We start from the raw sequence: 24,980 nt of genomic DNA on the forward strand, positions 1-24,980 counted from the left end.
GCCACCAAACAAAGGAAACCCGGCGTGACAATCGCGAGGCAACCTTTCCAGAGGGCCGGTGGAGAGGGGTTGAGCGGGGGGGACAGAGGAGAGGGGGACAGGCGACCTTGCCCCAGCCGCCAGAAGAGCGGCGCTGCGGGGGAGAGAGACTGGGGTCGGGGAGGGGAGGGTTATGTAAAACGGCGGGCCGAGCCCCCCCCCCCCCCCCCTCTCGCTAGCTGGAGGACAGGGCGGTACCTCGCGCGCGGGGAGTCGCGCAGACATGTGGGCGGCGAGCTGGTGCGTGGTCCTAGCCGCGGCTGCGGTCCCTCAGGCCAGCGCGGGGCGCGTCAACAGCGTGGACCGCTGGACAGGTGAGTCTTCCACGTCCCTCCAGCATGGCCTCCACATCCCATCAGCTACAGACCTGCAAAATTCGCGGGTTCATTTCGTGTTATGCTAAAATTCAAATAATTATACCTTAGTGCTGCTTCTGTCATTGGTTCACTGTCAATCTGGAGGACTGAGGCGCCAATTAGAGACCCTCACTCATAGAAGTGTCGAATCACAGGCCACCCAGTCGAGACGACTCACAAGTCAGCAGCCAATGAACAGTTGGCATTTGCCCGAGTGTTTAGAGGATATTGGAGTCCATCATGAAGTTAATTGAACCCGCGATTTTTTCCGTTCTCTATCGATTACGAACCCTGGACCCAGGATCGGAGCTACAGTCCGGCTTTATATTTTATTGTTAGGGGCAGGAAATTTTCGCGAAAAAAATATGAACGCTTAGTAGACGGCAAAAAAGGTGTACCCGCACCAGTGGTTTCTTCCTTGTGATTGGCGGCCGTCTGCGAGAGAGTTACTGCATTATTTCACCGAGCCACTCAGGACGCGTTTTCTTCACTACTGAATTACTGTGATGGGTGTAGTAACAATCGACATTTAGATGGAAGAAACTCACCCAATCACGAAACACAGACTATGATGATACAGTGTTTTAACTTTCAGTGAGTCTCAAAATCTTTTCGCGAAATATACATGGCCCTATTTATATGTTATTGTTAGGGGCAGGAAATTTTCACGAAAAAAAAAAACTGAACGCTTAATAGACTGCAAAAAAAGGTGTACCCGCACCAACGAGTTCTTACTTGTGATTGGCGGCCGTCTGCGAGAGAAGTCATTTCCATATATTGACCAAACCACTCAGGACGCGTTTGCTTCCGCACTAAGTTACTGTGATTGGTTATAAAACGATCGACATAAATCGGGGGAAAAAACTCACTCAATCACGAAACACAGATGATGCTACAGTGATTTAACGTTCAACTGGTCTCGGAATCTTTTCGCGAAATATGCATGCCCCTAGTTATTGTATATATAGAGACCGGAAAAATTCGCGATTTCATGACCTATAGGATGAACTCCGTGATCCTCTATGCACTCGGGCGAATCGCATATCTGCTCATTGGTTACTGACTCGTGGCACCTGTTTACTGGGATGCTCGTGATTCGCTACTTCTTTTGTTTACATTTTTCCATTGGCCCAAGGGCTTCAGATATACTGCGGCCCAATCACCGAAGCAGCAAAAATGCAAACATTTTGGATTCTAGTCTATCGTGAAATGAATGCGCGAATTTTTCAGGTCTCTATGTATATATTATGGTTAAAATAACTTATTTCAAAGCAGTTCTTAACAAAGTGATTTTTAGAACTGAATTTGTTAATAATTGCATAGTTATTTCTTACTTACACTCTTTTCAGAATATTATTTAACCTGAAAATAGAGGGTATTCTTATGGTTACTATTTTATAAGTCCACTCTAAGCTTTTTTATAAAATTATTTTACTTAAAAATAACCACAGCGAGTATTTATATTTATTTCACACACTAAGATAAAAATGAAGATAGTTACAGAAAAATAAAATTAGCTTTAGGAGTATAATTTATTCTAAAATTTCATTGGATAAAAATATGTTAATTTTTTTTAGTTTGTAGTATGCTCTCCGGCATGCCCAGGGACGTAGCCTTCAACCTTTCAACATTTAAAACAAACAACCGAAGACAAACAAGAAACTACCTAGATAGACTACATAGGTCACAGAGGTTATTCTTTTGAAAGGATCAAGAATTGCAATCCCCAGAGAGCTACAACAACGTATTTCCTCCCCATTATAGCCCGAATTGCCTCGTACACATAAACGTCAGGAATTGTTTTTTTCCAAGTTGTCTGGATCAAATGCCGGTTTGCAGGCGTGTTTTTTTTGCAATCATGCAAAATTATTTTTTTTTGCAAGCATACAATATTTTTTCGTATGTTTTGCGTGTATTGAATTTCATTGTGTATTTATGAGGTGTTTTAACGGAATCGTCGAAGAATTTTCTTAAGAACAGAAAATTAAAAATAATCTAATAAAAATAAAAATTTAAAAAAATCCCTTTTCTTTTCTCAAGCCAAAAAATAACATGTATTTCTATAAACGGTGGTGTTGTAAATAACAGTCCACTATTACATGAGATTTTAATGTGATGATTTTTTCTTTTAAAAATTAAATTATTAAAATAACTTTCGTGTGGAATATTATATTATGGTTACACAGGACCCCTCACAACGACCCTGCCAAGCTGTGGTCGGATGTTGAATAAACAATACACCAAACCTTGCTGAATAATTCAACTGATGATGATATTTCTCTCATGTTTAAAGAGGAATTTCTTTTCTCTGATAGCTTAAGAATAAGTTTTTTTTAATCGTGATTTTAAATATTATATACTTTTGAATCATTGATACAAGCAAAAAAAAATTGCTTTTTCAAAAATAAATTAGCATTATAGAAAATTTAAATTATTTTCTTTTGTTTTAGAATCTTTTTGGTCATTTTTGTAATTTGTAATCATTGTTTTACACTTTACGTAGCATGGACTTGTACACTCGCGTACAAGCCTTGCTTTTGCGAATGTTCTATTTCATGAAAAATTTCGTGTTTTTGTGTAAATAAGTTAAGAAAGACAGGAAATAAATAAAAATAATAATCTCTAATTAGTAGGGACAGGAAAAATTCGCGTATTCATTTCGCTATAGGATAAAATTCAAATATGTACTCAGCTAAGCTTTTTCCGCTATTTGCGCACAATTTAAAGGTAGTACTCCTGACCAATGAGAAACCCTGAACTAAAGAAATATCGCATCACTGGCTACCAAGTTCAGAAATCTCACCAGTCAGCATCCAATGAACAAGTCACATTTACCCGAGTGTACAGAGGACAGTGGAGTCTATTCTATCCTTGAACACTCGAATTTTTCCAACTCTCTATTTTCTATAATTTTTTAGGACAGTGTGTACAAGTTAAAAAAATGTATGTATATTATCTAACACACAGCAGTGAAACTTATTAATTGTTACATGTAGTTCCATGTTAATCAAAATTTTAAAACCAACATTTCAAACCAATACATGTTTTTCTTCCACAAAAACATTATTTAAGACCTCTCAAATTCGCGGTTATCTTTCCGAAAGAGGATTAAATACATTCCTTTTTACGCTTGAACTGCGTTTTCATTAGACCATTGGTAGTTTTGACACGCTTCAAATGACAACAAACCAATAAGAAATTTAAATGACTTAGGCCGGTATGCCAAGACACCAAAATAAGAGTATAGGTGTTGAATATACTACACCTATACCCTAACCATATTCCTAGTGCGCGATAGGACACGGCCAGTTCCTTGTTTTTAGGCAACGGATATGATGTTCTATCCGTTGCCGATATGTTGCCCAAATTCCGCGCATGCGCAGAGCTCACTTTTCCGTTGATTTCGTCCAGATTGCTGAACCGCATCTGGCACCATTAAATCGAATATAGTTATTTTTTTTATCATCTTGGGACATACCAAACGTGTTGGTGTACCAAAACAAAACTTTATGATAGCTAAACTATCCTGGAATACATTTTGTACTCTTGAATGTTCATAAAAACAAATAATCGCAAATCTCAAACTACTTGAGAAAATTACAATTACACCATTTAATTCGCGTGATAGTGCTGCTATCTGTAGGATTTTTGGCGTAGCAAGTGTATCGATGGTGTCCAAAAGGCCGCCAGAATGCATTGAAATCAGTTTATAACTTCGTGAAGGACACAGTTTATTAAAACGGTCGCTTTTTCGTTATCTAACAGGTAACAGGTATTGTGCTTGTACATGTTCTGAAATACTGTCTGCGAGTTAAGTTACAGTTGTATTCCAACAAGGTAGTGCTTATTCGCTACCTTACCCGGATGTCTTGGAATACCGCCCTCAATCACGTCTCATCAGTAGGGACACCTGTATTTCGCGATTTCATTTCATGTCAAGGTATTTCACAAAACACTGTAGCTTTTTCTAAGAGTCATGGCAAATTGTGAGGGTGCAGTAATACGGTGACCACATTCTCATTGGCCCCGTCAAGAGCGGGCCGACACCTCTCACCGACCTCAGCCAATAACCACAGGAGAAAAGCTACAGTATTTTGTGAAATACCTTGACACGAAATGTATTCGCGAAATACATGTTCCCCTACATATTTATTATCCAGGGATCTTCGTAAATTTTTGGATACTGAGTTCACTTATTCGGATTTATTCTACAGTAAAAATACTCTAATTCTGTCCACTCGTGTGTTTGTACAACGGGAAAGTTGAATTCAGCGTAATTTCTACGAATATTCAGTCATTTAAAATTATGAAGAACTCTTCGTTTATTTGAGTTAAATTCTTCGTTGAAAAGTCCGAAAACGTACTGTAATTCCTAGAGACCTGCAAAATTTGCGGATTCATTCGGTGATAGGCTAGAATTCAAACACATATACCTCTTAGATAATTTTTCTATTCTATTCTATTCTACTGTTCATCTGGACGAATCTCAACCAGTTATAAACCCTCAACCAAAGAAGGATAGAATCACAGAAAAACCAGCTGAGACGACTTACAAGTCGGCAGCCAATGAACTTGCGTCATTTACCCGAGTGTACAGGGGTATGTGCAGTCTATCCTGAAGGCCATGGAAACCGCGAATTTTGCAGGTCTCTAGTAATTCCTAACAGTGTAGTTAAAAATTTTGCTCTGACCACAGCTTCTTGCTCTTTGTTTTATTTTAAAGAGGGGGGCACCTCCCTCCCTTGTCTCCTCAACCCTTGTGTAAGTTATAGACCCGTGATGGCTGATGGTATACGACCAACCTCCTTCACGACTTGTATCTCCCGAGCGCCATGTCGGGACCTGATGGACTCGGGCCTACCGCAATCAATTACCGAGACCCCCGTCGCCTGAGGCAACCCGGCGGCCAGCAGAGCGGCACGAGACAAGCACTCACTCACTCGCTTCGACTTCTCGTCGCGGTCGACTGGGCCCTCCTGAGGTCGACCTTTCTCGAACAACAACTCGCCGCGCGTAACTGCGTGTGATTCAGAGCGACAATTAAACAGAATCGGCAGCGAACCAGGAAACACTTTTCTCTCGAATCAAGGTCTTTTGATTTCGTACAGAAAAAAAAAATTCTGTACCTTTACACCAGTTGTCAAGAAATAGTTTGAAATACTACAAGAAATACAACAATTTTTGTATGTATTAAATACGTGTTTCGAGATAATACTGGGTATTTCTTACGAAAATTGGCGCATAATATTACATTTTAATTGATGAATTATTAAAACATATTTTGTTTTAAACCATGGAAAAAATACTCAGATATTTAAAAAATTGGACTTAATCTTGTTTTATTGTGTTTATTAATGTGTTTAGTTAATACGTGAAACCTATTTGGGGAATGGTTTACAAATAAGTGACTTTAACATTAGAGGTACTGTGACAACATAAAGCCCGGAAAAAAATTACGATCCCGGTGTTACTCCAAACACTATTTTGTAGTGATACAGTTGTGTTCATGTAAATGTTCAAATTTACACATTTCTGTAATTAGGGTCCTATACATGAATATTTATGTTCCATTTACAAAAAAATTGTGTGCAGAATAGAATTGATATTCTTTTACAAAAGGCAGATGGTTTCATTTGTTAATAGCTTTTTGTCACATTGTACCCTCTATAGTGATTGGACCACAAACTGACTGCCAGTTTTTATAGACTTATTGTTAGAGACCTGTAAAATTCGCGATTTCAAATCCCTAAAGGATAGACTCCATGATCCTCTATGCACTAGTGCAAATTACATCTGCTGATTGGTTACCGACTCGTAACACCTGTTGACTGGAATGATCGTGATTCGCTAATTCTTCTGTTAAAGATTTGTCGTTGGCCCAGAGTCCTTCATATAAACTGTGGCCCAATCACTGAAGGAAAATAATATCAAAAGTATTTGGACTCTATCCTATCGCGAAATGAATCCGAGAATTTTACAGGTCTCTATTCATAGGTTAAGATCATAAGCAATATTTAAAAAAAAATACTTTAAAATATTGTGAACGGTTGGTTAGGTTAGTACAGCTACATGAAAAAATACTATTAAATAATGTGATACCTTTCCAGTGCATTTCCATGTTTGCATTAAAACCGAAACATTTTTAGAAATCGGAAAGGGTATCTTTCCAGTCACTACCCAGCTACACCACCGCCACCAAAAGCATGAAAGGTGCCCTTTCCGAGGGGATGCAATTCTATCGTCCCGTCCCTGACTACATCGTCTTGCGTGTATCCGCAGAGCTCGCGCGGTGGGGTCTGTCCTCGAAGCAGTGACCCGAGACCAACATGAAGCCACCGCCGCAGTTGCTTCACCGGGAGACAGCAGTGACGTCAGAGGAGGATAGTGGAGTCGGCGTGTAGGGGCGTTTATCTGTTACGTAACTGAGGCGGACACGCATGTCGGGATAAGAGGAGCTCTTCAGCACAGTTGGAAATTTTGCATGCTGGCATATTAGTAGAGACCGGAAAAATTCGCGAATTCATTTCGTGATAGGCTAAAATACAAATAGTTATACCTCAGTGTTGCCTCTGCTATTGGCTCACAATTCACCTGGATGACTCTGGGCCAATGAGAAACAACCAACCAAAGCTTTATCGAATCACAGGCTGCTACTTTGGGACTTCTCACAAGACAGCAGCCAATGAGTGGGTTACATTTGACCGAGTGCACGCAGAACTATGGAGTTCATCCTGGAGCGAAAAATACCTGCCCCTACATATTAGTGTTCAGGAGCGTGAGAACGATAAGGGCTAATCCGGCACGCGTACCAAGGGCCTCATCGCCCCTAAACCCAAATCTCTCAACTGGCCAGTAGTCGTTTCGTCATGCGATGCGCATCTACGGAATTTTTCTGTACGACTAGACACACTGATTTGTAGAGACGCGGATTTTTCGTGGATTCGTTGACCTACACGGTAGTTTCGATGATGCTGTGTTTTTCGTGAGCCGAAGTCTTTTTATGATTTGTCTTTGACTTTGAAAGGAGATTCTCGTATTGAATGACTTGATTGGTCCGTTTAGTTGCTGCTGGTTTATCATTGGTGGAGACTACCTCGTGGTGTGTCACATCTGTGACGCAATTGAAGAGGTCTTTAAATCGTACATCAATTCGATGTTTAACTTGTCTTTAAATAACTTAGATAGATATGCGGGTCTCTATTGAGTGGTATATTTTACCATCAGGCTAGATTCCATATTCCTGTACATACTTTAGGAATGGAAATGAGACAGACTCACGTAAAACCCCCAAGACTCCCACAATGTAATCGGCCAATGAATAAATTAAATCTGCTCTTTTTGCAGAGTTACTGTCGAATACAGCCTAGAAATCATTGGACCAACGAACTTTTTCAGTTCATTATGATTATTGGCATAGTCTATTCTTGCGCATAGGGACAGGAAAATTTGTGAATTCGTTTCGCGATAGGATATAATTCATATATGTATAACTGTAAGTTGCGTCCTTATTGAGACATAGTTTATGGGGAATACTCTTGGCCAATGAGAACCATCAGCTAAAAAAAGTGACGAATTACAGGCTACCCAGTTGAGACGCCTCACCAGTCGGTAGCCAATGAACAGGCGCCATTTTTCCCGAGTAAACAGAGGTCTGTGGAGTCTATCATGAAGATACCGGAATATGCGAATTTTTCCGGCCCCTACGTAAACTGTGGTTTAGCAACAATGAAAATAAATATCAAGTGTCTGTAGTGTAGCCTGCGGTAAATTAACTCTGTAAACTTTCCGGTTCCTTCTTGCAAATGGCATGTCGAGTCGGGTGCATTAATTATTTTATTTTATTCATACAATATACAATCATTAATTTGTTAAAATTATTTAATGATATAAAATTGCCATGCCAAATGTTTTTCGAACTACAACCATTAATAGTAAAATGTAGTCTTCTTATTTTTGGCGTGCTGATTACCAGCATACATAGGTATTTAAAGAAAGAAAACTTTTTTTTTAAAATAGTATATTGCTGTGATAAAAAACAACTTTGAAGGTTTTTTTTATAGCTGATTAAAATTCTTATAGCAGTTATCACTGAAAAAAATAAATAATATCAGTTTGCTGTCTACCGCAAAATCGTTGGAGAATCATCATGGTCCATTCACTCATTCCAGTACATTCTGTGTCACGTAAAGTGGCTCAAATTCGACAGTTATCAACAGTAGTACAAGTTATGCCCGTTTAATCCCGTGTAAATCGCCACATGATAATGGTTTATGAATACTGACAACCACAATAATTGTTTGACAGAACATCATTGATATTATCCTTGAAAGATTTGTGCAATGGGAGTGCATGACTTGATGTAAGTTTTTGGACATACGCTATTGCTAAGCACTTTTTATGTAGAAGAAAACTAAAAAATAAAAAAAATAAAAAAAGAATTTATTTTTTTAGTTTTTAGTTTTCTTCTACAGAAAAAGTGCTTAGCAATGGCGTATGTCCAAAAACTTACATCAAGTCAGAACATCATTGGCAGAGGATGCGTAGACCTGTAATATTTGAGACAAGTTTCATGAGAAACACCTGCGTTTCGTGAAAAGAGTTTTACTTGATTAGTTCTCAAAAATTCTCAAGATTCTTCTTACTATTTTCACTATGGGACTGTTAAATTTGGCGGGGTTAATGTGAGTCGTGTGCCAAAAGTAGATATGCGCCTGAGAGTAAGTCGACAACCTCGAAAAAAAATTAATAAAGACGTGTTACATTGTCTTGACGCACGGCAAGTCTCGAAATGTTTTAGCGAAAAATTTCTTACTTTCCGGTATCGTGCGCTACCCTAGTGCAACACAAGATCAGAGACTGCAGTTCACGACTAGACTAAATAAAGCACTATACACAGTGGTTACTCAATGTTATCGAATTTCCACTTTTTTTTGCTTTAATAATTGTGCTACAAGATCGCAAACGTGACAAACAAAATTAATGTTTTGTCACTCTCTTAATTTTAAAAATAGGTTAATAAGTATATAAATGATATGTTTTGATCATAAAATAAGTGGTTAAATGCTATTCTTCTATAAAATTATACAACAGATGGTCAAAATGGGTATAAAATCTGTAAGAGGAAACTAGGAATTTTTTTCCCGTTAGAAAAAACTAGGAATTTTTTTCTAGGGCTTTTGAACATTTTATTTAGCTGATATAAGGAAGGTAGATTGAAGAAAATCATATCAATGTTGTTTAGTCTTCTGTCCTTGCAGCATAACACACACAGTACATGTCAAATTTATGCATATTTCACAACAATTCTTATCGCTGAATGGGTATTCCGGCAGCCAGCCCGCCAGTTACTTTCATCACGCCATGTTGTATTGTTTTCTTCGCTTTGCCGAGTTTCAACTTGTGATCAAACTTAAACAAATTCTGTTTCTCATATTTAAAGGTAATAACAATATGAGGGTTAAAATAAGATTGAAACTAAAAAGAAAAATTATTAATGTATTAAATATAAGTTAATTGCAATAGCTGGAAAACTTTTATTTATTTTTCCGAAGTTCAATTTAGCGTTGAGGTATCACACAAACTGCACTAATTTTATATATATGTGTGTGTGTATGTGTGTGTACGTGTGTATATATATATATACACACACACACACACACACAATTTTCTTTGCCAATGCAGATATAAATGATTGAGAAAAATTAAATTAAAAAAACACTTTTAGTTATAAAAAAATTTCAAATATAAAATATTTATTTTAAGTAAAAATTTTCCTGCATTTCCAAAGTGTTAAACATAAATTGTATTATATTTATTTGTATTAAAACTTTGTAACTTTACAATCATATTAAGCATTCGAAAGATACAAATGTTATAAACAGTCTCTTAAAAATTTCCCCTTCCTATTTTTTAACACCTCGAAGTTACGTTTATGAACAAATGCTTGTTATCTTCTGAAATGTGGTTAAGTATGACAATTTGTGAATTTCGTTGGTTCATTGCACTTGTGAGGGTTTTTTTTTTTTTTTCGCGCGAGAGATTTTCGTGCTCTGCGTTTGTCCTGCAAATAAATGTTATTTTTTTTAATTTATTTTTATTTTTAATTTTTAGCCGTGTATTGGATTGGTGTCACATGAATACTATTTATTCTGGTTTATATGTGTTAATCATGTAAAGTTACAGATATTTGTAAATTTGAACGTTTTCATGAAAACAACTGTATCACTACAAAATAGTGTTCGCAGTAGATACTACTGGGTTCGGATTATTACCCGGGCGTTTATACTTCGTGTTGTCCCAGTACCTCCAACAGTTAAAGTTGTTTGTAAACCGTTTCCTGAATAGCTTTCCAGTATTAGCTGCACACATAATATGAATAATAAAAAATATAGATAATTATTGAATATTCAGTTATATTTTCCATGGTTTAAAAAAAAATGCTTCAATAAAACGTTAGTTAAAATGTAAAATTATGTGCCAAATTTTCGTAAGAACGTATTACATAAATGCAAAAATAACCATAGCTAGATATACGGAAATTTCGCGGATTAAATTAGCCGCAAGTTGGAATGCGAACCTTCACACTCTCGCGCAGTGTTCATGATTGGACCGCAGTTATTCGGACACGCCTTTCTAACGACCGTGAGCCAACAATGAGAAGCTAGCGAATCAGGTAGTTCCAAATCAACAAGGATAAAAAAAATGTTCTCGCTAAAGAAATCAACCGATGAGGATGGCAAACATCGGTTGAGCACACCTATGGCTTTGAATTCTACCCTGAGGCCAGACGAATCCGAGAAGTATATCCGGGTCTCTAAACCATAGCCATGTGTAGAGACCGGAAAAATTCGCGGGTTCAATGACCTCCAGGATAGACTCCGCGATCCTCTACACACTCGGGCAAATGCCAACTGTTCACTGGCTGCTGACTTGTGAGTCGTCTCGACTGGGTGGTCTGTGATTCGACACTTCTATGAGTGAGGGTCTCTAATTGGCCCTCAGTCCTCCAGATTAACAGTGAACCAATGACAGAAGCAGCACTAAGGTATAATTATTTGAATTTTAGCATAACACGAAATGAATCCGCGAATTTTTCAGGTCCCTAGCCATGTGTTGTACAAAGCTGAGATATCTTTCTTGTAGCATATTGCACACTATTTCTCGGCAACTGGTTTTCCAAAGGAATCTTCCGGGGGAAACAATAAAAGGCGCGGCTGGCTGCTGTGGCTCGTCAAACCCTGGCCGTGACAGACAGAGAGAGAGAGAGAGAGAGAGAGAGAGAGTCCGCTTCCCACCGGCTGAATGAAGGCCCGGCCGGAAGGCCTTTATGTCACGTGGGTGCGTCCAACCGGCGCGGCGGTCGAGCCCCGGTCGAGGCCAGCTGTTGCCCCCCCCCCCCCCCCCCCCCCCACCATCTTCACTTCACCAGAGGTTAAACTGCGCGGCGCGACCATGCACCGGCGATCAGGCAGACAGACCCGGAGTCCTCTGCGCGCGCGCCTTCCATTCGCTCGCCATTCGCCCAACGGGCCGGCGTTTACAGTTCATAAACTGGTGCTCGAGAGCAGGGCGAAGTATTCATAGAGACCTGAAAAATTCGCGGGTTCATTTCGTGTTATGCTAAAATTGAAATAATTATACCTTAGTGCTGCTTCTGTCATTGGTTCACTGTTAATCTGGAGGACTGAGGGCCAATTAGAGACCCTCACTCATAGAAGTGTCGAATCACAGGCCACCCAGTCGAGACGACTCACAAGTCAGCAGCCAATGAACAGTTGGCATTTGCCCGAGTGTGTAGAGGATATTGGAGTCCATCCTGAAGTTCATTGAACCCGCGAATTATTCCGGTCTCTAGTTATTCAGAATAAGGATAATAATAACCTGGTGTAATTTAACTTGATGATCAAGTTTGACTGTCCGATTATTCATCGAAGATATGCAACATCTTAAAAAAAAAACCGGGAAAATAAATTAGCTGCTACGGTGACAACGCCGAAATTTGATCCTTTCAAAACGAAGAATTATGGTCTCAACGAATCGTTTAAAAAAAATTGTAAATAGTTTTTTCTTCTTCGTGTTTTGGTTACCAGAAAGATATGTTTTTAAAGTGTTTATGAATTTTGTTGTTGGTCCTTTGTTTTATTTTGTTGTTTGTATTTGCTGTGGTCTCTTTGCCTTTTCTTTTTTATGCAAAGTGCCCGCCTGTTTCGGAATTTTAGTTTGTATGTCAGGCACTTCAATGACTAAAATTAATTAATAAGATGTCTTGTTCAAGGCTAACGAATAGAGCCACGATTATTTCGCGATTTTATTTCACTCCAGGCTAGACTTAAAATCATTTCGTACAGAGTGTACTTCAAAAATTGCAGGGCATGGATTCAATGGGTATGGGTAGAAGGGAATACCAAAACAAGCAGTTTTTTTGTAAATGTGCAGGTACGGAAACGGAACCCTGTAAGATTGCAGGCGCGACCAATAGCGTGCAAATTTGATGTCAACGGCTTGTGTTGGCATACCCTGCCGCCCATTGTATTTATGGACCTAAATTTGCAAATATTCTGCAAATAAGTAAGCCTTTTTAGAATGCTAATTTTTTGATAACAAGTACATCACTGGCTCAGAGTCGTATAAGGCGTGACAAGAGCGCGGTAGTCCAGTCTACTTTGTCACCCAGTTATTACGCGAAATAATCGTAGCTCTATACAACTGTTGATAGACGCAGCCTTACTATTCCGGAACACGTTGTAAATATATATTTCTGTACCTCGGGGGAATGGGACATTATACAAAAAAAAAACATAATTTTTCATGAGAACAGTTGAAAGAATTTAATTCAAGCCTCACTTATTTACTCAACTATTTCTACCCAAAATATGTTAATTTTTTGACATATCGTATATTTTAGTGTTTGCTGTATGCCAATATAAAGAACGTCAAACGGTGGTCAAGTTTGTGGTTAAAAGGGAATTTCGCCTCTTCCGAGATGCAAATTTTGAGATTATTTCCTTAGCCATTAAATTCTTCATCTCGCACTCAGATATCCAGCCGAAGATATAGCTAGTGAGTACAAGATTCCATCATCGCTTTGGCTAAAGAACACATCAGTAGAGACAGGAAAAAATTCGCTGATTGATTTCGCGATAAGCTAAGATTCAAATGCATATACCTTTAAGTTGCTTTTCCTATTGGCTCGCTGTTCATTTGGACGACTCTGGGCCATTGAGAAACCCTCAACCAAAGAAGTATCGAATCACGGACCTATCAGTTGAGGCGTCTCACAAGTCAGCGGCCAGTGAACAGATGACATTTGCCCCAGTGTACAGAGGACTGTGTAGTCCATCCTAAAGGTTAAAGCGAATTTTTCCAGTCTCTAAATATCAGCGACTATAAAACAACAAAAACTATGATCAGCAATATCATAGTTAGAGACAAGGAAATTTTGCGGATATGTCTGGTCTCAGGGTAGAATTCAAAGTCATAGGTGTGCTCAACCCATGTTTGCTTTCCCATTGGTTGATTTCTTATCGAGGACAATTATCATCCTTGTTGATTGGCACTACCTGATTCGCTTACTTCTCTCCTAGCTGGACATCGTTGGCTCACGGTCGTATCACGGACACAGTGAAGCAATGTGAAGGTTTGCATCATGACTAGGGGCATGCAAATTTCGCGAAAAAGATTCCGATACCAGTTGAAAGTTAAAAAAAAACTGTAGCGCCATCTGTGTTTCGTGATTGGGTGTGTTTTTTTTAATGATTTATGTCGATCGATTCCTAACCAATCGCAGTAACTCATTGCGGAAGCGAACTCGTCCTGAATGGTTTGGTCAAACATGGCGATGACTTCTCTCGCAGACGGTCCGCCAATCACAAGTAAGAAACCGCTGGTGCAGTCTATTAAGCGTTCAGATTTTTTTCGCAAAAAATTGTTTGCCGCTAATAATGACTTGGAACTATACGTAAGGACCGGAAAAATTCGCGGGTTCAAAGACCTCCAGGATGAACTCCATAGTTCTACGTACACTCGGTTAAATATCACCCATTCATTAGCTGCTGTCTTGTGAGATGTCCCAACGTAGCAGCCTGTGATTCGATAAAGCTTTGGTCGGGTGTTTCTCATTGGCCCAGAGTCATCCAGGTGAGTTGTGAGCCAATAGCAGAGGCAGCACTGAGGTATAACAATTTGTATTTTAGCCTATCGCGAAATGAATTCACGAACTTTTCCGGTCTCTAGCTATACGTGTCTCCAAGCATGGCACTCCGTATAAAACCAGCCGCGCCGGGCGTTGTACAACACGACGGACTGTCGCACGTGTGGTGCGCGGCTCACGTGCGCCGACTGCCGCGGCCAGGGGTCACGTGGCCGACGAGACACCAGGGGCCTTGGTGCACCAGCGCCCGGCATCCCGATGGCCTTCGGGTCGCGTGGTCCAGCCCCGTGCAAGCACGCTCTCTCTCTCGCTCACGTGTTCCGCGGCGTGCCTCTCCGGCTGGCAAGGGGGGGGGGGATCACGCGGATTCCATTCCTAGCGGTGCACTCACGGTTATCTCGGCGATACATTGCGTAGCCAAGTAGACTTGAAGCTCATACGTAGAGACCTGTAAAATTCGCGGATTCATTTCGCGATAGGATAGAGTCCAAATACTTTTGACATTATTTTGCTTCAGTGTTTGGGCCACAGTTTATCTGAAGGACTCTGGGCCAATGAAAAATCTTTAACAGAAGAATTAGCCAATCACGATCATTCCAGTCAACAGGTGTTACGAGTCGGTAACCAATCAGCAGATGTAATTTGCACAAGTGCATAGAGGATCATGGAGTCTATCCTTTGGGGATTTAAAATCACGAATTTTACAGGTCTCTACTCATACGCAAACCTTCACACTGTCTTCATGATAGGACCGCAGTAATTTGGACACGCCCCTCTACGACCGTGAGCCAAGGATGTCCAGCTAGGAGAGAAGTAAGCGAATCAGGTAGAGCCAATGAACAAGGATAGAATTGTTCTCCTTAAGAAACCGTACCGTTGGGAAATCAAACATGGGTTGAGCACACCCATGAATTTGAAGAAGCCGAACGATTCCACGAAATTTTGGGTCTCCATTTGTACATTTAGTGACTGCTGCAAATGGTTGATGGGTTACTTGCCACTACCTGAAAAAAATCCTTTTATAGGGATATTTAGGCCAGTCCAGGGATTTCCCCCAGAAGAATTCCCCCCTCCCACCCTTTGGAGCCCCAATGGGTTAGGAAACGGATACGCCGTTTACGCAGTCGGTAAAGCCGTTATAGCCTCGGTTATGACGAGAGGCTAAGCTTACTCATCCCTCTAGCTCACTCAGCGACCAGACAGTTTACTGGAGCCTTAAGCCCCAAGACATGACCAGTGCTGCTGGAGCTTACACCGATCCATTAACTCATTCTGGGACTCCTCAGTCACCAATGGAACCGTGGTCCGTGTAGGTCCATCCAACCTCAACTTGCTGTCCAGGTTAGAAACCAGAGCTCTATGGTAGCTCAGATAGGGACAGGTAAAATAATGACCTCCAGAATAGATTCCACATTCCTCTGTACACTCGGGCTAATTCCACCTGTTAATTGGCTGCTGTTTGGTGAGACTTCTCAACTGTATATTCCTGTCATTCGTTGATATTTTTAGATGAGAGTTTCTCATTGGCCAAGTGTATTCCTTGTAAATTGTGTGAAAATAGTGGAAGCAGCTTAGATGTATTATACATATATTTGAATTTTATCCTAACACGAAATATATCGTGATTTTGTTCTGTCCCTACCCATTAACAAACTAGTAAACAATAAGTTAAAGCCGCGTTGAAGGCGAATATTTCACCGGTGTTTTGGTCGACCTTGCAGTCGCCATCAACAGGGTAGCAGTTACCAACTTAGGTTCTTGGGAATTCTCCTGCCTTTAAATATTCTCGCCTCAGAGAAGAGCGTCTTCTGGTTGGCTGCAGCTGTGGGCCAACCGGAGCCTTCCGTTCTTCTGGTTGGCTGGTTGGTTTGGCCAGCTGGAGTTGGGTCAATCTGAATGGTTGGGGCTGCTGGTCAGTCATTGACCTCTTCTCTGCTGGTTGGATGGGTGTTCTGGACAATCAGAGGTGATCTGTATTTTTTTAGACGCCGAGCTAGGTTTTGAGTCTTTCTGAAGAGTGGTTCCCATATTCTGCTTAATTTGTATCAATTTCCCTGTTTATGTTTAAAGGGTGTTTTGATATTCCTACAGCTTCCTGAATGTATCGTTTCTTGTATTGGAGGATGTTGGCTATGTTGTTAAATTGGTAGAATTTAATAATGTATCTGGTTTCTATAAAGTTCTCTGTTATTGCTGATCAAAGGTTTTCATGTTTATAGTCGTTGATATGTTGTTTAACCCTAGTGATGATTCGCTTGCCAGTTTGTTCTGGCTATACTTTACACGTCAACATGGAATCGTGTACACACCTGCTAGATTTTCAGCTGGAGTTATGTCCTTTAGGTACTCATGTCAGGGACCGCTCAAACATGTTTATAGGTTTGAGAATTGTACAAATCTTTCGTTCTTTCTGAGAATTATGGTCTGAAATTCCTATAATGTAAGGAATCAAGGCTTTCTTAGGTAGGCACTCTTTGTTCTTTTGTCCGTGGCTTTTCTTATTTTGGTAAACATTTGCTTGAAGAGCAGTTGTTAGGTGCTTTATCTCTTCCCCAAGTTTGTCATCTTCACAAATAGCTCTAGCTCTGTTGATCAAAGTGAAAATAACTGTTCTCTTCTTAAACGGTGGTTAGCGTGAACTTGCCTCTAAATACCTGTATGTGTGGGTTGGCTTCCTATAATTACTGTGGCCGATGTAGTTCTCCTCTCATCTTGTGACTAAGACGTCCAGAAAAGGCACAATTACATATCTTCCACTTCCATGGTGAATTGTATGTTAGGATGGGAACTGTTCAGGTGTTTCAGAAAGTCTTGCAGCTTATCTTTGCCATTTCTCCATGTCACAGATGTGATATCCTTCCCTTATCAGATAAATATATCATTACTTTGGTTTTGACTGGCTGGTTTTTATTACTTTCTTCTCGAATTCGATGTTGGCTAAGAGGGAGAGAGAGGTGAGCCCTTTCGCTTATAGCTAGAGACTGGAAAAAATCGCGAATTCATTTCGCGATAGGCTAAAATTCAAATATACGTACCTATAAGCTTCTTTCGCTGTTGGCTCACAGATCATCTGAACGACTCTGGGCCAATGAGGAACTCTCAACCAAAGAAGTATCGAATCACAGGCTAACCAGATAAGACGACTAACATGTCATCAACTAATTATCTGGCATTATTTCCCTAATATAACTTTAGAATCGATTTTTTCTCAGAAATGGTGAATGTTAGGAAAGAAAAGTGTCAGGACCATTTTTTGTAGGGAAGGATAATCTACAGTTTTGTCTGGGCTATTTTTATCATAAAACTAACCTTTCGCTAAAAAAAAAAAAAAATCCAAAAAACCCATTTTTGCGAACTTTGACCTTGCATTAATTTTTTTGCACACACGGGATCGATGGGGACTTTTCACAATTTAATTATAATGGTATCCCTAGCGTTCATGTAAATTTTCAGCTTCTTGGGAATTTATGCAAGGGTGCACCTATTTTTTGGGCTAACGACCTGACTATGCTGTGTTCGTGAACAACCGGGCGAATGAAATGAAACAGTCCAGAAGTTTCTTGGAAACGTCGTCCGGAGCGTGCAGCTAATGATCGGCGTCAGGGAATATTCTTCCGTTAGTCTGCCTGCGCATTAGTCACAGACCGTGCTACCCTGCCGTTAGGGGACAGGGGAGCAGTTTGCCTCGGAGAGTGTTGCCTCCCGCGGGAACGCCGGCTAATTTGCCTCCAGCGAGGCGTGCATGAGCATTGTTGCCTGCCGTGTGCGATGACACTTCCTGTCTTCGAGCATTGCTGAGTGGGAGTTCCTTGGCTTGCAGTCCAAAATGAAGAGTTCACTTGTCGGTCGCCGTCTTCAGGGTAACGGTCTCCTACTGGGGGTACTGGGGGGTCATTCTGCCAACAGGGGCATTCGGTGTGGCGTGAGTCCAGTAACTCGGTGCTCTTCATTCCTAGATGCACCCCACTAAAGACCCGGACATTTCGCAAATTCTTTTGGCCTCGGGAAAAAATTCAAAGCCTTGTGTTGGCTCCACCAACAATTGGTACATTGGGTGATTCCTTAGCGCAGACCTCTTTGTTCGTGTAAGTTGGCACCAGCTGATTCGCTTCCTTCTCTCCTAGCTATGCATCTCATCCCTCGAATTAATTTGTTAGTAGTCCAAAATGTGCATTATTATAACCACTTCCTAGATCCGTGTTTATTTGTATGTTTGGTGCCGCTGTTAGAATTCGGTTGTACTATACCTTCTGCAAGAGGCTCCGGTGTATTTAACACGCCTTGAAAGACTTATGTCAACCAAGAGTTGTTCAAGGAAAAGAAGGGGGGCAGGGGGCGATAGCACCTCCCGAGCCCGATTTTTATTTTTGAAGTTATACTTCTTTGGGCGCGTTATAAAAAAAAATTATTAGAATGAATTTTTACGATGCGCACACACCATTTAACGAAAATTTTACAGGATAAAAAAAATTCTACATAGGGCCTACGAATAAAAATTATCTATTTATTTTTAATTCCTATACTTAAGTGGCTGATATTGAATACTGTTCAATAAAATAAAAAACTTTTGTTGTAAATACTAGTGACATAAATTGTGTTTATAAATTTTTTCAAGTGTATTTATATAGCTAAGTGAGGTTATGTTCTCGTATGCATAATTTATTTGCATTATAAATGATTTCATTACTATTTAATAAATAATCAAAATAAATAAATTAGTTCAAACGTTTAGCATATTTATTGTTTTCATTATTAATTAAAAAGTATTTAGATTATTTTACTAAATTAAATAATTAATTATATATGTACATGTGTTTACATTAATATTGAATATTAAGTATTTATTTAATTTTTAGTTTGATTTGATTTAATTTATACTTTACCAACCGTATTTATAATATCACTCTAATCCTATTGTTATTTTATTTATATTAATTATTTGCATCTTTATTTAGTTCTCCTAGTACAATGTTCTGTTAATAATATCGACACTAATGGGAGAAAAATAATTTAATTATTATTTTGTAACTTATCGTGCTGATCAATACCTATTTCAATTCATGATTGTGTGTTAGTAAAAACTTTAATATGGTTTATTACTACCTATAATGGCGCGATTCTACCGGAAATTTGATCGTAAGCATTTATAAAACTAACAAGAGGATAGTTCATCAGGAAAAAAATTACCAAAATATGCTAAGTTAAATTAGAAAAACCATCGTCGGTGTTTAGGTTCCAGATTTGGGGTTAAAGATGTTGTTTGAAACAGTAATGTTTTTTTTAATTTTTCCGAGAGAGGGCGTTCATATAAGGAAATAGCTCGGAGCCCGCAGAGTGTGTGGCCACAACTGTGTGACCCAGTGTGAAGTGATCCTTAGGGCCATGTGATTTTCGCGAAAAGATTTTCCGACCAGCTGTGTGCTAAAACTCTTTAGCATTTTCTGTGTCTCGTGGATGGCTGGGTTTATTACAGGCGCATGCATGTCTACTGTCGGCGCACCAATCACAGCCATCCAGTGCGGAAGCAAACTCGTCCTGAATGGCCCGGCCAGACAGGGCGATGGTTTCTCTCGCAGACGGCTACCAATCACAAGGGAACAATGCCATACCTTGTTGCAGTCTAACGAGCGAGCGGATTATTTCGCGAAAAACGCATGCCTCTAGTGATCCTTAATGTCAGTTTCTACAACTGTATGCTCGTTGTCTTGCTGTAGCCGGCCCTGATACCAACAGCAATCAGACAGTGAATGAAGTACCATGCAAACGCTAAATAATGGTGCTACAAGGAATACCTACCCATCTACTTAAACTTCGTGTCTAATATCTAAAGACCTCCACAGTCCTGTGCTTACTATGGCAAATGCCATCTGTTCATTTGTTGCTGACTTGTGAGTCGTCTCGACTGGGTGGCCTGTGATTCGGTACTTCTATGAGTGAGGGTCTCTAATAATTGGCCCACAGTCCTCCAGACCAAATGTGAACCAATGGCAGAGGCAGCACAAAGGTACAATTATTTTAATGTTAGCAAATCACGAAATGAATCCGCGAATTTTTCCGGTCTCTACTAGTAACTATTCTCTTTATTGGGCCATTTTTTTTTCGGCGAAAAATACATGACCATACACTAGACCCTTGCGGTGAGGAATAACGTATGCCTGTGGTGTGTTCCAGTTGACCAATGGGAACAGCTCGAAGACGCAGGAGCAGCCGTGGAGAAAACCATCTCGCAGGTAAATCAACACGTGACTGCAATATTTCTCTCTAATTTTTTTTTGTTAAGTGGATATATGTTGTTACAAGTTATCATGTACTCAGTCGTTTTCATAAATTACGATGAGTTCGTCATCTGTGTTTTCATGCATTTTCATGTGACAGTGACGTATCACTTTCATTTTATCATGAAACATGAGTGCATTTATACTCTGTAACTGTTTCCATTTAACAGTAACATCATTTTATAAAATGAGGTTTATTGCGTTTTGCAATGTAACAGTAACAATATTAATATATATTATATAAAATTTTATATTTTAATACTTGATAGCTAGGGACCGGGAAAATTCGCGATTTCAATGACCTATATAGGATGGACTCCATGATCCTCTATGCACTCGGGCGAATTGCATCTGCTCATTGGTTACCGACTCGCAGCACCTGTTAACTGGGATGCCCGTGATTCGCTACTTCTTTTGTTTACATTTTTCATTGGCCCAGAGTCTTTCAGATATACTGCGGCCCAATCACCGAAGCAGCAAAAATGCAAACTTTTTGTATTCTAGCCTATCGTGAAATGAATGCGCGAATTTTTCAGGTCTCTATTGATAGCCATAGAGTTGTTGGTTTTATATTGTTTCTAAAATTAATATTCGAGTTAAATAAAACGAGGTTATTTGCTATGTGTGGGTACAAGAAAAATTAACTTTATGAATAACCTACAGCATACAGCCTCTGTGTACTTGGGCAAATGTCATCTGTTCATTTGCTGCCGACTTGCTGACCTGTGATTGGGCAATTATTTGGTTCAGAATCTCTCATTAACCAGAGACCTCAAGATAATCAGTGAGCCAATAACATGAGCAGAAAAAAAAAACTTCAAGTGGTTAAATTTTAGCCTATAGCAATATAAATCCACAAATTTTTCCGGCCTCTAGCTGTGTGCCGTGGGCTATACCTTTCCCAATATACCTGACGTGTCGTTGTGCATTTAAGCCACTAATATTATCTTTGTTAATGGGACGTTAAAAAGATATTTGAAATAGATTCGTGGTATTGATGCATAGATTTATGAAATTTTAGTGTGACTGTCAAGTCTAATTTTGACATGCAGCTAAAAAATAATGATGTGAATAGATCTTACTCAGCGATCTAAAATATTTTTTTAAGACTCCCAACAGAGCACCTAACAACTACCTAGTCTTCAACTCAATGTGACATTTTTGAAGTTGCCGTTAGTTTCTTATTTCCGGCTTATTCTAAATCTTCAGCCGGACGAAAAAATGAGAACTGATGCATCCAACCCCATAAGTATGGAACATTCACTAATAAAAATTGCTTATATAATTTGGTTCATCCTTGATGTACGTAACTGCATACATTATCGAACTATAAAGCAATTTAATGGCTTCGAAATTTATCAGTGACACGTTTAGCACTTTTATAAAAAAAATCTTAAGTTATGGTAATTATAATCCATCGGCAGCTTAAGTAATGAATTAATGCACTTAATAAGTTAAAATGTCGTAGTTACTTTGAGGAGGGGTTATAATTGCAAAAGTTTACATATTAGTGCAAGCGTAATGTGTGTTATGTATTACTGTGATTGTATGTATAAATAAACCCCATATAACAAAATTGTAATATTCTTGAAGAGTAAATTTTTATCTATTCGATTTTTTTGTTTTCTTCGATATAAATATAAATTATTCCATGAAGTTTTATCAGATTATTCATAGATACATTTTTCAAACGAAAATACTATCTTGGGCAGGGGCGCAACAACTAAATTTCCAAAGGGGGGGCAATATACCTTTTTATAAAGAATCATCGATCCCCCCTATTGAAGCGGGGGGCCCGGGGGTCCTCCCCCGGGAAAATTTGTATTTCAAGGTGGAAAATGATGCTATTTAAGCAGTTTTATTATCTAAAAATTGATTACACAGCACTTTATTTGCCCCTGTTTGCCCCCACTTCAAGGTTTCAGAGGGGGGGCAAAATACCCTTGCCCCCCCTCCCCTGTTGTTGCGCCCCTGATCTTGGGGACAATAGTTTCGTGCGTTTCACTTGAGGATGCACACGTGTATTTCCAGAGCCACTGCCTTGTTCCAGGTGTTCTCCAGGAACGGCACGACCAGACTGGAAGTCATCACGGAGCCCATACACCTGGAGGACGTGTACTTCCACGACCTCGACCACAACTACTCCGTGTAAGAGCGGCTCAAAACACAGACACACGTGATCCAACCTGCTTACTTCAGGAAATTTAATTTTGATTTGGGTCTCGAAGATGTTTTTCATAAGTAGAGACCTGCAAAATTCGCGGTTTTTGATGGCCTTCAGGATAAACTGCACATACCCCTGTACACTCGGGCTAATAGCGCAAGTTCATTGGCTGCCGACTTGTAAGTCGTCTCAGCTGGTTTGTCTGTGATTCGATCCTTCTTTGCTTGAGGGTTTATAATTGGTTGAGATTCGCCTAGATGAACAGTAAGCCAATAGCAAAATTACCTAAGAGGAATATGTGTTTGAATTCTAGCCTATCACGGAATGAATCCGCGAATTTTGCAGGTCTCTACAGATTGATAAATTCGCGTTGTTTGTTGCTTCTTCTACTATTGTCTCACAGTTTATGTGGATGACTCTAGGGGCGATAAGAAATGATCAGATAAAGAAGTCTCGAATAAATAGTTATACAATTGGTTGAGACCAGTAAAAGTCACGGATTTATTTCGCGTTACGCAAGAATCCAAAGCATGTACCTTCATATTGCTTCTGTTGATTGGCTCACAGTTTATCTGTAGGGCTCTGGGCCAATAAAAAAAACCTTCAACCAAAGAAGTTTCATCTAAAGCATCCCAATTGACATGTCTCAGTAGCCAATGAACAGGTGGCCATTGTGTAAGGGATAGTCTATACTAGAGGTCTATGAAAACGCAAATTTTCGAGTCCCTAAGGCAGGTATTCCAATAAACAAAAATAATGGTTTAGTTGTTGAATATGCTATACCTGTACCCTAATCGTATTCCTTGTTCACGTTAGGACACGGCCAGTACCTTACTTTTAGGGAACGGATTTTGGTATCATATCCATGATCTATATGTTGTCCAAATTCTGCGCATGCGCAAAGCTTACTTTATTTGTTGATTTCGTTTAGATGATGGAACCGCTTCTGGTGCCATTAACTCGTATATATTCAATGTCCTGAATATCGGGAGACGAACCAAACGTATACGTGTGCTAAATGGAAAACATTAAAACAAAGAGAAACTATCCTGGAATATATTTTGTACATTTTAATGGTCATAACAAGAGATGATCACAAATTCATATAAAATAGTACTATAGAAAATTATAATAACACCATTCAATTAGTGCGGCACTGCTGCTATCTCTAGGGTATTCGCTGTAACGAATGTATCGATGGTTTGCCAAACGTACGCTAGAATGCGTTTGAACCAGTTTCTAACCTCGCTCAGGGCACTATTCATTTAAACGGTTTGCCGATTATATCCATTCCGGAACATGATCTGTGAGTTAGGTTACAGTCGTATCCCAACACGATAGTGCTTATCCGTAGGGGGAATGCATATTTTGTGAAAATATTGCGAGACTAGTTGAAAGTTAAAACAGTGTAGCTTCGTCGGTGTTTCGTGATTGGGTGAGTTTCTTTCCGATTTATGTCGATCGTTTCATAACCTGTTCTGAGTGACTCGGAAAAATAATGGCAACGACTCACATATGGCAGCCAATCACAAGGAACAAACCACTGTTGCGGAAACACCTTTTCTGCAGTCTATTAGGCATTCAGTTTTTTTTTTTCGCGATAAATGCCTGCCCCCCGTTATTCGCTACCTTACACGAAGGTCTTGGAATACCGCCCTTGAACAGGTAGTACTTCCCCAGAGGATGTGCGGGATCTAGAGAGGTGACTGACGTGTGCGAGGGAGCGCAGGATCTAGAGAGGTGGTTGACGTGTGCGAGGGAGCGCAGGATCTAGAGACATGACTGACGTGTGCAAAGGAAGTGCAGGATCTAGAGAGGTCGCTGACGTGTGCAAGGGAGCGCAGGATCTAGAGAGATGACTGATGTGTGCAAAGGAAGTGCAGGATCTAGAGAGGTGGTTGACGTGTGCGAGGGAGCGCAGGATCTAGAGAGATGACTGATGTGTGCAAAGGAAATGCAGGATCTAGAGAGGTGGTTGACGTGTGCGAGGGAGCGCA

At 39.9% G+C, this 24,980-nt stretch overlaps 1 protein-coding gene across 1 annotated transcript in view; it reads left to right on the forward strand.

The window, feature by feature from the left end:
* The first annotated feature begins 262 nt into the window (after positions 1-262).
* The window catches only part of LOC134532032 (uncharacterized), a 50,013-nt gene continuing 25,295 nt past the window's right edge, over positions 263-24,980 (forward strand). Inside the window, exons 1-3 of the mRNA XM_063368162.1 lie at positions 263-353; positions 20,716-20,774; positions 22,870-22,967. Of these exons, the coding sequence (XP_063224232.1) occupies positions 263-353; positions 20,716-20,774; positions 22,870-22,967 (248 nt within the window). The remainder of the gene's footprint in view (positions 354-20,715; positions 20,775-22,869; positions 22,968-24,980) is intronic.

The sequence above is a fragment of the Bacillus rossius genome, chromosome 5 (assembly GCF_032445375.1).
Source record: "Bacillus rossius redtenbacheri isolate Brsri chromosome 5, Brsri_v3, whole genome shotgun sequence".
Lineage (NCBI taxonomy): Eukaryota > Metazoa > Arthropoda > Insecta > Phasmatodea > Bacillidae > Bacillus > Bacillus rossius.